Genomic DNA, 13,208 nt, shown 5'->3' with positions numbered 1-13,208 from the left:
GAAAGTGAAACTGACCACCTTAATTTCACTGTCCCATGGGAGTGAAATGCAAATGACAACCACACTGCACAGAACAGCCTGAAGTCGACAAAATTCTGCAAACCCTTTTGGCTATAGTGATCAAAGGTGTTCTCAATCACACGAGCGGGGAAGGCAGCAGGTGCACGTGAAAGGAAGATGGATGCAAAGAGGATCCTCCAAGAGAAGGACTGGGCTGCAGACTTGGTGTGAACCGGCAAGCTAACGGCTAAATGCAATGGAAGGAAAGCTCCCTCACTAAGGTAATTGCAATCGAGGTCAGGATGAGGGCCCATGCAGGTGAGGGTAGGTAGATGTGCATTCAGGGAGAAAGGGGGGGTGGAGGAGGTGCATGCATGGGATGGCTGTATAGGTGTTGGATGCCTGCAAGGTGGTGTGGCATGTTTATGGAAGGTGAGTAACATAAAGAGAGGCTGTCTAGGGATTGGATGATGTTGGGGGGCAATCCTCCAGGGAGAATGGGCAGCGTGGGCAGGATGTATTGGGAACAGGAGCCTACAGAAGAATAGGAGTGGGGTGTGCATGGGAAGGGGTGTGGCTAAGTGTGGTGGGGTTTGAGCACAGGGGCAGCTCTTACATTCTGCATTCGGGAGTCAGCTTCTACAATGTTCTTTTCCACCTGGTCGGCATTTTTCTGCAGCCGCTCGATGAGCTCTGACAGCTCCTTGCTGGAGATGCTGTGGGGAGAGAAGAGCAGAGGAATTGATGCCGGTGACTACAGGAGAGTGAAGCGGGAGACCATCTCCTGAGCTGCTGCCAGGCTCCGGGATATCTGGAAGTGCCTCGCCCTGGTGGCAGTGAGCCAGCCCTGCTCTCTGCCCAATGGTCCTGACCCCATCTGAGGGAGGGAGAGGGCTCAGCTCAGCCTGCCAGGCACTGCAGCTGCACATGACTCACTGCTGCCTTTCTAATAGTTTCCAGAATGCTCGGCTGCCCTGCCAGGAGGGGCCAGGTTATGATCTCCCACGCAGCAGGATGGGAGCACCTTGCCCTCCCCACCACAGCCAGGCCTGGCCCTGCCTCAGGAACTAGGGGCATGACCTCAAGAGGGCACGGGGGAATGGGACAGCTCCAGAGCAGGGGGAAAAGGGACTCTAGGGTGGGGCTCCCTGACTGATCATTGTGTGCACACCCCCCATCTCTCATGGCAGAGACGATACAGGCCGATGGGAGTGAAGGCAGACCTGCTTGTTTACTGAAGCTGCTGGACACTGATGGGATCCCGTCAGCCTCCCTGGCTTTGTAATTCCCAAATACAGCCTGTGATGGTCAATCACCACCAGCCAGGGTGTCCCCGACGTTCTGGCCCAAGCTGCAGTCTGAGGTGGGCTGCTGGCTGTACTACGCCCCCCTTCAAGCCAGCAGCTGCTCCAGAGGGGCAGCACAGATATGGGTGCATCACCTCCTTGCTCCAGTCTAGCAGACACTGGGAGTTGCTCCATAGAAAGCTGCTCTGTGCATTCAGCAGAGATTAGGTCGCAGCTAATCCCAGCCGGTGCAGGTTGTCCCCCGTCAACAACAGCAAGAGAGAGGGAGTGATCCTGGCCATGTGGATCCAGGGCTGGTGTTACCTGGCCCTGATACCAAAGTTTGAGGATGGGACGCAGGGATTCTCCTGCCTGTGCTGGGTAGGAGGCAAAGGACTACCGTGGATTTCTCGGGGGAGGAGAAGGACAGAGTGTGGCTGAATATCAGCTGCAGAACCAGCTGGACTGGCACCGTGGCCAGGAAGGAGAGCCCAGCAGCACCGGATGGGCTCACGCCCACACAGCCAGCTGGATGTGGACATACACCTGAGCCACATCCTCTAGTTACATCACTGCCTTCCCAGTGGAGTCAAGGGGGAGGCACTGGTGTAACTCCAAGTCAAAGCTGAGCTGCCCTTTTCTTCCCCAGGTGCTTGTTAATCAGCAGCTGTCCTGGGCTCTGAAAGGCAAGATGTATCTGGGTGAGCCATACGGGTATTCAGAGGGCTGCATGTTACAGAGCATGGATGGGGCATTTCCATGGGTCTGCAGGAGAGACAGGTTCACTGAGGATGGAGGCATGGAGACAGAATGTCCGATCCTCAGCTGCAGTGGGTTGGCATTTGCATCAGCTGCAGATCTGACCCCTGGTCTGCACTGGAGGATTCCCTCTTGTTGCTGGCTGGTCACTACAGCTGACTTAAGCACCTACTGTAGCTCCCTGAGCAGCTGGCTGTGTGCTCCCCACAAGTCATCACAAGTGAGGCTTCAACCTGGACGCTGTTGGCAGCCCCTTAGCCAGGTGAGTCAAGAGAGAGCTCCTGCTCCAGCTGGGCCAGTAAAAGCCATGCTCAGCAAGTCCCAGCTGGAAGTTGTCCACCCTTGGGCACATCTTACAATCTGCCCTTGGAGTCTTGTGCCTGAGGTTGTTCGAACATGTGTCTGGAACATGATGCGATCCATGGCCTGAAAGAGCTCTGTGGGGCCCAGATGAGCCTCCAGTGCCCGAGGATCTAGCAAACCCAATAGCCACCAGCTCGGTAAGTGCAAAGTCTCCTGGTGTGGTCAGGCTCCATGACAAGCACTGTACATTTCCACTGCAGTGTATCAGCTGCAGGAATGGGCCAGCAGCGGGGATGCCGTCCTTGGCAGGCAGGGCTCCTCCTTCAGCAGCAACCCTGACTTCCTAGGCAAAGGGCATCCATGCTGTAAGGAAAGCGCCTTGTTATCTAAACCAAACAGAGGGGGACAGGCCCACCCACCTCGGCTTTGTCCATGTGGGCACTTGCCCAAGGAACCCTTCTCCCTCCTTGAGAGAAGGACAGTTTGTCCCTGCAGGGCAGTGCAGCTGGAGGAGCCTCACTCACCCACAAGAGAAGCCTGGCTGACGTCAGCGGGACAGCGTGCATGAGTGCGAGTTAGCAAGATCAGGCCCCAACTGACTCGTGATTTATAACATAATGAAGTGCTCGGGCTGGTGGCCAGAGCTGCAATTCACAGGGAGGTGCATCTGCCTTCCAAGCAGTGATCCTGGTCATCTAGTGGAGGCTCCTTGTTTCTTGCCAGTGTTTGCTCATCCACTGACTGTTTCATACACTGCTGTGGTTTCCGTGCCACTCGGTAGCATTCTACCCCAGGCACTGCCTGGCTCCGGAGTGCAGTGGGAACCGTGCCCAGGCGTTTACACCTGTGAAGAGCAGGTGTGGAAAGCTGCCATTCTGATGGAGTGGTTTTCACCCATGCAATACGCCAGGGTGGGGGGCTGCACACTGCAGAGCGATGGCGGCTCAGGGCCCAGCGGCTCATCTTGCTTGACAGTCCCTGGTGGTGAGGAGGTGGAAGTGAGAGGATAGTTTGCCCCTTTTGAAGCTAGAAACAAGGAGAGCCCTTGGGAACCTTCATCCCCTTGTTTCACTGAGCTGCCACGGCTGTTGCAGGAGATCTGATCCCACGCACCCACTGCAGCTGTCTGATACTTTGAACTGGTGGTGCACAAACCACTAGGCTCTTAAGATCAGCCCTGTGATGATGGAACAAAGCACAAGCCAAGTGGAACCAGAGTCCCTGCCGCAAGCCAGCATTTAGGCCTCAATTTGGTGCAGAACCCACGATAGGGAAGATGCTGCATCTCTCTCACCCTGAGGGCACCGGGGGCTGGCTCACTCTCCGACACAAGTTCCAACTTGCACCCCTGGCGGCAACAGCCTCGGCAAGAATAACACCGGCAGTGAAACACCCTAGTCACACCTTCTGTGCCTGGGGAGGGGTGGCATAGAGCTGGCTATACTGGCCCTGTACCTGCCAGGGAACTAGCTGCAGGTGTTAGTGGGGGTGGGGCGGGGAAGACTTTTTGGCCACTTTACAGACATGTTGCGTCTGCGTAGCCAGTGCAAAGTGGCAGCTGCCGGAGAGTGAATTTCCCCCCTCTGGGTATGGAAGACTTAGTGATGGCTTAGGCTGGCTATATCTTCTGTCCGTTCTATCAGTCTGCAAGTGGGAAACTGGCGTGATCAACTGCCCCTTACAAGGGGTGAACCTTCAGTTTCTAAAGTAACCGTTCATTTCCTGGCAATGAGTAGAGCAAGCCCCATCTGTTGCTATTGCCTGGCTTGCTGAAGGCTCCTGAGATGCTTCATAAATTATAGACAGAAACCACCTCACTCAGGCCCGAAGAGGCAACAGCACAACGCTGCACGTTAGCATCAGTTGGGACCTGAAGAACAGGGCATCCAGCCGGAGCCAGCAGGATTACTGAGTGAGGCAGGGTGTAATTAGCTGAGTGGGCACATGGCCAAGACACCAGCTGCAACACTTGAGCAAAATGTCAGGGGATATTGAGTAATCCCAGCCAGCTTTACAAGACCTAGCAATGTCCACAGGCCGGAGTATAGGCCTGGTAGCTAGGAAGTCCTGAGTTCAAATCCTCTCTCTGAAATCAGTTTGTTTTGTGGCCTTAAGCAAGACACTTAAACCTCTTGGCAATAGATAGTTTCCCCTCTATAAAATGGGACTAAAGAGTGGTGGAAAGCTTAACGTTGATACAGTGCTTTGAATATATTAATTGCTCAGTAAAATAATTACAAGATCAGGGTTTCATATTTCATCCAAAGGAGGGCACCCATAGCAGCATAAAGTGACGACACAGCCTAGCGGAATGCTGCTCAGTGCCAGCCCCACTGGAAGAGCACCAGTCCCATAACCCCACTTCTCACAGCACCTGGGGTTTCTGTGGCAGGGTCCCATTAAGGCCTGACTCAGCTCAAGAATATGCAATATGACAAGACCAGAGCCTCAGGCAAATGCAGCCTGGGATAAAGATGAACCAGGAAAGTATCTTAGTGGAACATGGACTAAGCCTCTCCTACTTCAGAACCAGACTCTCATCCATCCAAGCTCCTCAAAGCACTAAGCTTAGCTGTCTGCTTGAGCAACACCCCTTCACTCCAAACTTAGCAGAGGATTTTATAATGAGCTGTCCAATTCCATAGATCAGGTCAAAACTCTCCGCAGACTTTGCACAGATATAGGGCCATGCCATGCCCTTCGCCTGCAGGCAGATCTCCCAGTAGCACCAATGGTTGGAGGGCAGGAGGTGGTCTTGATGTTCTCTCTGCAGCTGTGTGATTTCAGCTGCAACATGATCTAACCTTAGTGCTTGAGAGCTTTTGGAGGGACGTGCATCTCAACTCTCAGTTCCTGCACCATGGGCCATCCAGGACATGAGTTCTGCCATCTTGTGATGTGGCCAGCCCCCCCGTAGCTGACTGGCATGAGGGCTGAGCTGTGTAGCACGTACTAGCCAGGCGTAGTTAGTGCCCTTTGCAAAAGATCAGAAAAATTCACCCCTCTACCCATCACCTACCACATGCCCCCCTGGAATCCTGTCCCAGCCAGTAGGATTCTTGTGGCAGTGGACACACCTGCTAGCATTTCCACTCACCCTCTGAGCACAGTGTTTGGCTCTGTTTTCCTTTATGGAAGCCAGGAAGCTTCTGTATGTCATCACATTGCTGGTGCTGGTTATTAGCTTAGTCTCAGCATCTGTCACTGTCTCTCTGTTTAGCAACTCTTAATTAACAAAGTCCTAGCATTGCTCCGGGGCCTCTTAGAGCAGCAGCAAATGAACGGGGTTTTAGAGAAGAGAATAACCTTGCCATGTGCCTTTCAAATCACATCAGATGTGTTCAATGCTATTGTTAATGCCAGGCTAGAATGGGGCACTCTTAAAAGGACAGAACAAGGTTTTCAGAAGAATTGCATGCACAAAATGTATGCCCAGTCGTGCATCTAACGTGCAGGCAAATGGTGCAATTGCTCAGGCAACCTGGGTGACCACAGGCACAAACACCAATTGTGCAGACATGATTTGTGCGCGCAATCATAGTAGCTGCATGTGCACATGAAACGCTCAATTGTGTGCCCAACTCTTCTAATATTCAGAGGTGAAGAATTATCTAGGACTGTGGTGCCTTGTGTAAGTTTTTCTATGAGCCCCACAGACGAAATGGGATTCAAGATGTTGAGAGAGAAAAGGTCCAAAGAAGTGATACCCTAGGAACTCATAAAGGGCCTAAGCTACTTCCATTAGTGCTAACCCCCCAGTGGAGTTCCTCTGGATTTACATCACTGTCACTAAGATCAGAATCTGGCCCACTATGTTAACGTGGACTATGCATGAACAGGAAATAATAGACCCCATTCTGAGCACAGAGTGGTGTGACTTCAGGCAACATGCTCAAAAGTGCATAAATCCTATTTTCAAAAGAGACTTGGGGACAGATTTTCAAAGGTATTTAGATGCCTAAGGCTATGTAGATAGACACCTAATAGCTGATTTAGAAGTGCCTGGGCACCTAACCTCTATTAATTTCAAAGGGAATTAGGCACCAAGGTGCTTTTGAAAATCCTGCTAGGCACCTATGAGCATCTCTGGGCAGCTAAATACCTTTGCATTTCTGGCCCCAAGCCACTTTTGAAAATGACCCTAGACATCCGACTCGAAGTTATTACTGGTCGGAAACCTCCTTGGACATAAAGGTGAGTGTCACCGCAGATCCGCTTGGTGTTGTCATCTGACTGCTCAGAGGTAAGTACTGCTGCTTGCTGACTTTCTCCTGCAGCTGCAAGCAGTTCATATCCAAGAAGAAACTGCCTCTACAGAGTCTCAAAATAGCACAAATCCACATGGCTGCGGGGAAAGTACTTATGAGTGAGGAGTGAGCCAAGGGAGGGCTTGGGGAAGGGATGATAGGATATGCCTAAGGGGAGCGTGGTTTTCTGTCGCAAGCCCAGGTTTGTTTGTGTGTCTCCATCTAGCAGGCGAGGGAAAGGCCCTGCATTATGTCTGTTTTAGAAGCAGTTTGCAATGTAGCCAATGATTTCATTTCCATGGAGCCCTCTCAGTGCAAGGAGTTGATTAGATTAAGAGGAGGATTACGAGGCTCTGTGTTCCTAGCAGTGCAAAGCAATGTGCTGTGCAGATACTCGCCAGTATTTCTGAGCAGCTCTGTTCGGATGCACTAGGTAACTGAAAGGCCATTGAAGACGTCGACCTCGTAGGCTCTTTCATTGCGTTTGACTCCTGGCAAAAATACCCATGTCCTCTTTTAATGTAATAGTTCAAGGGGTTGGATTTAAATGCCTCTATAGGACTAATGTTGGCAGAATTCTAGAGGTTATAGATAGGGCCCTACCAAATTCACGGTCCATTTTCATAAATTTCACTGTGATAGCATTTTGAAAATCTTGAATTTCACAGTTTCAGGTATTTAACTCTTAAATTTCACGGTGTTGTAACAAAACATGAATATGTATTTTAAAATGGCAAAATATAATCACGTAAAGCCCTTAAGACTCAGCATTTCTCGAACTGGGGGTGCCAACCCAAAAAGGGGTTGCAAAGCTATTGTAGAGGGGTCACAGTATTGCCATCCTTACTTCTGTGCTGCCTTCCAGAGCTGGATGGCCGGAGAGCAGCAGCTGCTGGCTGGGCCAGGTGCCCAGCTCTGAAGGCAGCACTGTGTACGTTTGTATACTTTTACCATATAGTTATACTTTTATAGTATGGGGTAAAAGTACACAAAAAAATCAGTCTTCACGGGAAAGACCAGATTCCACAGTTTGTGCCACATTTTTCATGGCTGTGAATTTGGTAGGGCGGGACCATAGTTATAGATGGGCACTGGGAACCAGGACTCCTAGAGCCACCACTGAATCTCTGAGACATTTTAGGCACATCACCTGGGCCAGATCCTGTTAAGGCTCCTTCCTTTGGCTATATAGCACCTTACTCCACATGGGGTCCCAGTAGACCTGATTCTCCACTTGCCTCCATCAGTGAAAACCAGGAATGACTCCAGTGAAGTCAATGGAATGATACTGGTGTAAAACCAGCATGAGTGAGTGAAGAATCAGCTCACTAGACTTTGCTGGGGCCCTCGGGGGAGCAAGTTACTGTTCATCATGGGCAAGCAGGTCAAAACCTGGTCCCGTATCTCTGTGGGCTACAACTGGGCAATGGGGATAAAACATCTTCCCAACCACAAAGGGGCATTTCTGAGGGTTCATTAATTAATGATGGCTGTTAATAATAATTAATAATGTCTAGCTCTTAGAGATGGAGCACTTCTCTGTAGATGTGCTTTGAGATCCTAGGAGGAAAAGAAAAGCAAATGATCATCTTATAATCTTATAATTCTCCGCTTTGATCATGAAAAACTCAAGAGTTACAGTGCATGGTGGTTTGGTCGAATGGTATGTTGCACCATCTTGCCTGTCGGATGTCTATATTTTCTAACTAGTCCCAGTTATGAGTCTAAGAGGTTTAAAGCAATGTCTCCTCCATCTCCCTTTACAGTCAATTCCACTGTATGACCCCTTGCCCCGTGAGCAGTATGCTCTGTTCATTCAGTTCATTCAGCCTGGGAAAGGGGCTGAAAATCCCTCTGCAGTGATGTGGGAAATAGCGAGTTATTGGCTGGCTGGGCCTGCTAAGATCCTGCAACAGGAGGCGAGCACGTGTATTAATGCAACTCCAAACAGGACAAGCCAGATCCTCAGCCGGTATAGCTCAGCATAGCCGCATTGAATTACACTGATTTGCACTAGTTTAGGATCTGGCCCTGTGGGCCCCTGCATGGCACACAAGGTGAGACAGAGAAGGTATACACAGCCCTTTTCACTTGCACAGGCAGGTTCCTGGCATTTGAGCCCCTTGAGCATGATTCTCCACTGCCCCTTGAATCGTAATTTACAAAATGGACATAAGATGCTACACTGCGGAGCGGCTGGATTTCATACCCTCTCTGGCCAGGCATAAGTGAAAGCACAAGGCTTATGGCAGTTGAGAATCGCTGCCATAAAATAGAAGGGGCGTGGTCATGTGGATTAGGGGAGTCATCGCTGTCCTGCCTGCCAAGCATCTTGCTAGTGACATGGGGTGGCGGTGAGCATGCCCTGCAAACTTTCCAAGGCTGTGGTAGCTGCCACTCCTTTGCATGCTTTCCCCTGGCAGCGGAGGCCTGCCCCCCGGCAAGAAGAGTGCCGTCAGCTACTGCCATCTTGGGCACAGCTCCATAGTCTCTCCAAGCCACCGGCGAGACCTGTGATGCAACAATGCTGAGCAGAATCGGCCTGATCGTCTGAGAGGCTTGGTGGCCAGTGAAGCTTTCTGGCTTGCGTCATAGACCATTCACCAGCCTCTCGGCTTGGCCATGTCAGGAAACCTGTAGGGGGAACCTTTCCATGCTTCCCAAAGAGCAGCCCTCAGGAGTCCTCTCTGACCGCAGAGCCTTTGGGAACTGCAGCAATTCTTGGTGCTGGCCTGCTCTCTGCTGGAAATGCTCAGGCTTGTTTCATAACTACGACTGGAACAACAAAGGGACGCAATGCTAATGACAAGCAGATGTGGCACGCAATCATCCTCGACAATGGGACTGTGCCATGCTTTGCTTGCTTGGCTTGTATTTTTTTTTATTAAGTTGGTGGCTGGATTGCTTCCCGTGGGGGCTCTGGGCCCCTCTTTGGGAGGTGGAGAAGAGGCTGTTGGTTTATTGGCTGGACCCTTGGTAAAGGAGAAGATCATGGCTCTTTTGGCTTGGTGTTAGACTGTTCTAAACAATTCAGAGAAGGGATGCACTGATCTGGTTTTCTGAAGCTGCAGCCACAGAGGGCTTAGGCTGGAGATACTTTGCCGGGCTCCTCCGCGCTGCCTACTTGAAAGAGTGAGTTTGAACAGTGAAACTAAACCCTCTCCACAGCTGAGATGTACAGTCCGATTAGAGAACAGCCTCCCTTTGTCTGATGGAACAGTGCGTCCAGTGCATGGGCCAAGCACGGTGCCCCTTGCTGGGTTGTTACTCAGCTCTTGGCTTCCATGGGAGTTTGTCTATGAGGGTTGAGTGCCAGAGAGCTGCCTCCTGCAGCAAAACCCACAGGAGAGGGCTCAGGTCCCTGACTGAGCCGTTCGGGGCAGGGTTTGCCGCCCCAGTGGAATGATCTGCAGGGCCCATCTCAAAATTGTATTGATCCTCCAATATGTGCCACCTCACTCGCTCTGTGCCCCTGGCATTGACCCCCCCATTTTCTGTCAGCATGGCTCCAATAGAGTTCCCATGGATACCACTTGACGGTTCCTGTCTCTGGGACTCTATCTTAATGGGGTCCCCACTTCGGAGGGAACTCCGTGGGTCAGGGAATACAGTCTCCATGGGGCTAATAGAGGGGCCAACATGCCTCTCCTTCCCCCATGGCCATCTTCTCTAAGGCAGGGCTGCCCATTCCCTACTCCCAGCCTGCCCAGTCCTGACCCCTCTCCTAGAAAGCCTTTTTTGGGGTCTTGGGGAGGCATGGTGCTGCGATGCCATTCGGAAAATGGCATGTGAATGCCATTTTCCCCATTCACATGGAAGAGGGGAGATCTTGGCACAGAGGGATGCCTTCCCATGTGGCCTTGAGGGCACAATCTGGCCCTGAATAAGGACCTCCCTATGCAGGGAATGGCAAAGTTATGTTCATTGAGTCTGGAATCCATCCCTCGTCTGGATCAGAAAGAGACTGCCGTGCCTCGACAACATGCACGCACACGCTGCTGTATAATGGACAGGAAAGCTACAATACAAGCCAATGAGACGAGACCTTCCAAGGAGGATACACGAGTTTTGATTAAGGAGCTGAGATACAAGGGACAGAAACTGACCTTTGGGGAGGAGCTGAACCAACCTGGGAGCAAATTCTCCTTGCAGATGGCCACTGAAGTCAGTGTAATGAGAGGACAATTTGTATGGTAATTTGTAAACTTTTTATTAGCCTTACAGATGTTTTGTTAGAAGTAACTAGCAGAGGGCAAGTCCGGAAAGATTTTGTGAAGCTGGTGTTTAGAGCAGGTGAGAACATGTTTCCATGTGTTGTTGGCAGCAATTTGCCACTCCGTTCTCTGCTTCCTTCAAGCAAGCACCTTAGCAATACAATGGGTATTTGCAAACTGCAATTTAAACTAGGGACCAGCTCCTTAGCTTCAGTGGAGATGCTCTGATTTATACCAGTTGAGGATCTGGCCCAGGGAAATCTGACAAAAACCTTCCACTGTTTTTAAGGTGCGTTTTATGGTTGACCCCCTGACCCTAAAATCTTCCTGCCCCAAACTTGCAACAGAACATGTTACAGGACAACGAATGGGGAAAATCACCTGAATTTTAATTAAACTTTAGATCTGACCTTTGGCCTAGTGTGTAAAGAATTTCATCTTATTTCTAAACCTCTTAATCAACAAACCTACCCAGGTAAGTAAATGTTTGTAAAGAAGTGTTAGGTTTATAATTTACACTAGACCTGTTTCTCAGATAGCTTAGTCTTACTTAGGAATAAAACATGACAACAGAATGATTTGTAAGGAGGTGAAGACTTATCTCTGTATCTTGTTTGCTCATCATGAGTCAGCTATCTATCTTTAGAGAATCAGAACAGAAGATGTGGACTGATTGCTCGTTCCTGCATCATGGATGTATACAAGCACATGATTGGTGCAGCACTGGGATACACATCATTGTTGTTGTTGTAAGACAGAACCTGAGAAGTCAGTCTTCTTTACCCTATATTCTTTCCACACTTCATCAGTAAGATGGTTCTCCCACTTGGAGGAGTGATCTGCCAGATGAGTTTAGATATGCTATACTTGAGTAAAGTATTCATTAGAGATTCCAAAAGATGTAAGGAAATGTTTAGTGAAACTAGAGCTGATTGGAAAAAGTTTGTTCACTCCATGGAAAAATTGGACAAAAACAAAGAACCTTCTGTTTTTGTTGAAAACTGAACATTTAGTTTTGGATGAAAACTAAAAAAAAATTTTGGCTTTTCCATTTTCTGCCAAAAGTTGAATAATTTTAAGGAAAGTGTATGCTGTCCATGAAAATGTTCATTTAATAAAGATCCAATTTTCCACTGGGAGTAAAAAGAGTTTTGATGGAAAATTTGTGGATGAGCCCTAAGTGGAGGTTTGACTGTCTGAATGGAATGGCACGGGGGGACATAAAATCACTCTAGATGCATAAGGATATAGGCGAGTGAGGGAGCTGGGGGACAGAAATGTAACCAGGGTGAACATCCAGCACTACAATACAAATGATCTGGAAATAAAGTTTGGAATACAAATGATCTGGAAATAAAGTTTGGATATTAAGCCCATCTGCTCCACAGCAGAAGGCAACTTATTGAGGGGGCTAGGAAGAACCTTGTCCTATGGGCAGATTGTTAAATTGCTGATGGCAGGTTATTTGTGTATTTTCCTCAGAAGCATCTGGCCACCAGTGTTGGAGACAGACTGGACTATGTGGCCTGCTGGTCTGATCCAGCCCGGCAATCATCATGTTCCTACAGGTAGGTCTTTCGGATTAATGAGATTAGGATCCTTTAGAGCTAGTCATCATTGTTTGAAAAATGTTCCTTTTTTCATTGGAAAATGGCCTTTGAGAAAGTGGAGGCTGGCTCTTCTGAGAAGGGGTCCCAGGAGTTGGCAGACGCTGCCTGGAGGAATTCTGCCCAGATACAGGGCCATCCCTCGGTGGGTGCGGGGCCTGGGGCAGAAGTAACGGATTCGTCTCTTCCAGGACTGACCGCACTGGCCAATCACTCCTGCTCATGGGGCCCCCCAAAGCATGGTCTCCCCGATTCGCCCTGCCCAAAGGACAGCTCTGTGAGCTGGCAAGGGACTGAAAGTGGATGGACCCCATAGTTGTACAGAACCCCTCTCCTTCCTTGGCCATCTTGCTCCTCAGTTCTGGAGACTGAAGTCTTCTATTCACCCTGGACAGCAGCAACAAGAAGTTAACCCCCATGGCCGCACCAGTGCACCCCAGCCCTGTTCGGCAGGGATCGCTTTAAGGTGAAAGGGAAGTTCGGTTTTCACGGTTCATTTGGCTTTTCTCTTAAGACTGGCAACAGGTAGGCGAACTAATGCCAAACAAAGTTGTGGTTCTTATGACATGAATTGGATGCCTTTCACAAGGCGGCCACTCCTTGTAGGGTAACCATTTTGAATCCCTAGCATCTTGGCTGGATTAGAACTGAGAAAATCTCCTTATCTCATTACCAGTCCCCCAAGCCTTCCAGCCTAGTTCGAGATTTAAACCTCATGTGCCATTTACTGCCATCTGGTAACATGAAAGGTCATTGGAATTTCTCCTAATTTTATCTCCTTACCACCCAATA

The 13,208-nt window shown here is 49.8% G+C and overlaps 1 protein-coding gene across 1 annotated transcript in view; it reads right to left on the bottom strand.

The window, feature by feature from the left end:
* The window catches only part of PPL (periplakin), a 56,080-nt gene that overhangs the window by 29,068 nt on the left and 13,804 nt on the right, over window positions 1–13,208 (bottom strand). The window contains exon 2 of the mRNA XM_048866446.2: window positions 617–716. Within this exon, the coding sequence (XP_048722403.1) occupies window positions 617–716 (100 nt within the window). The remainder of the gene's footprint in view (window positions 1–616; window positions 717–13,208) is intronic.

The sequence above is a fragment of the Caretta caretta genome, chromosome 10, assembly GCF_965140235.1.
Source record: "Caretta caretta isolate rCarCar2 chromosome 10, rCarCar1.hap1, whole genome shotgun sequence".
NCBI classification, from domain to species: domain Eukaryota; kingdom Metazoa; phylum Chordata; order Testudines; family Cheloniidae; genus Caretta; species Caretta caretta.
This window is presented reverse-complemented; position numbering and strand designations above follow the sequence as displayed.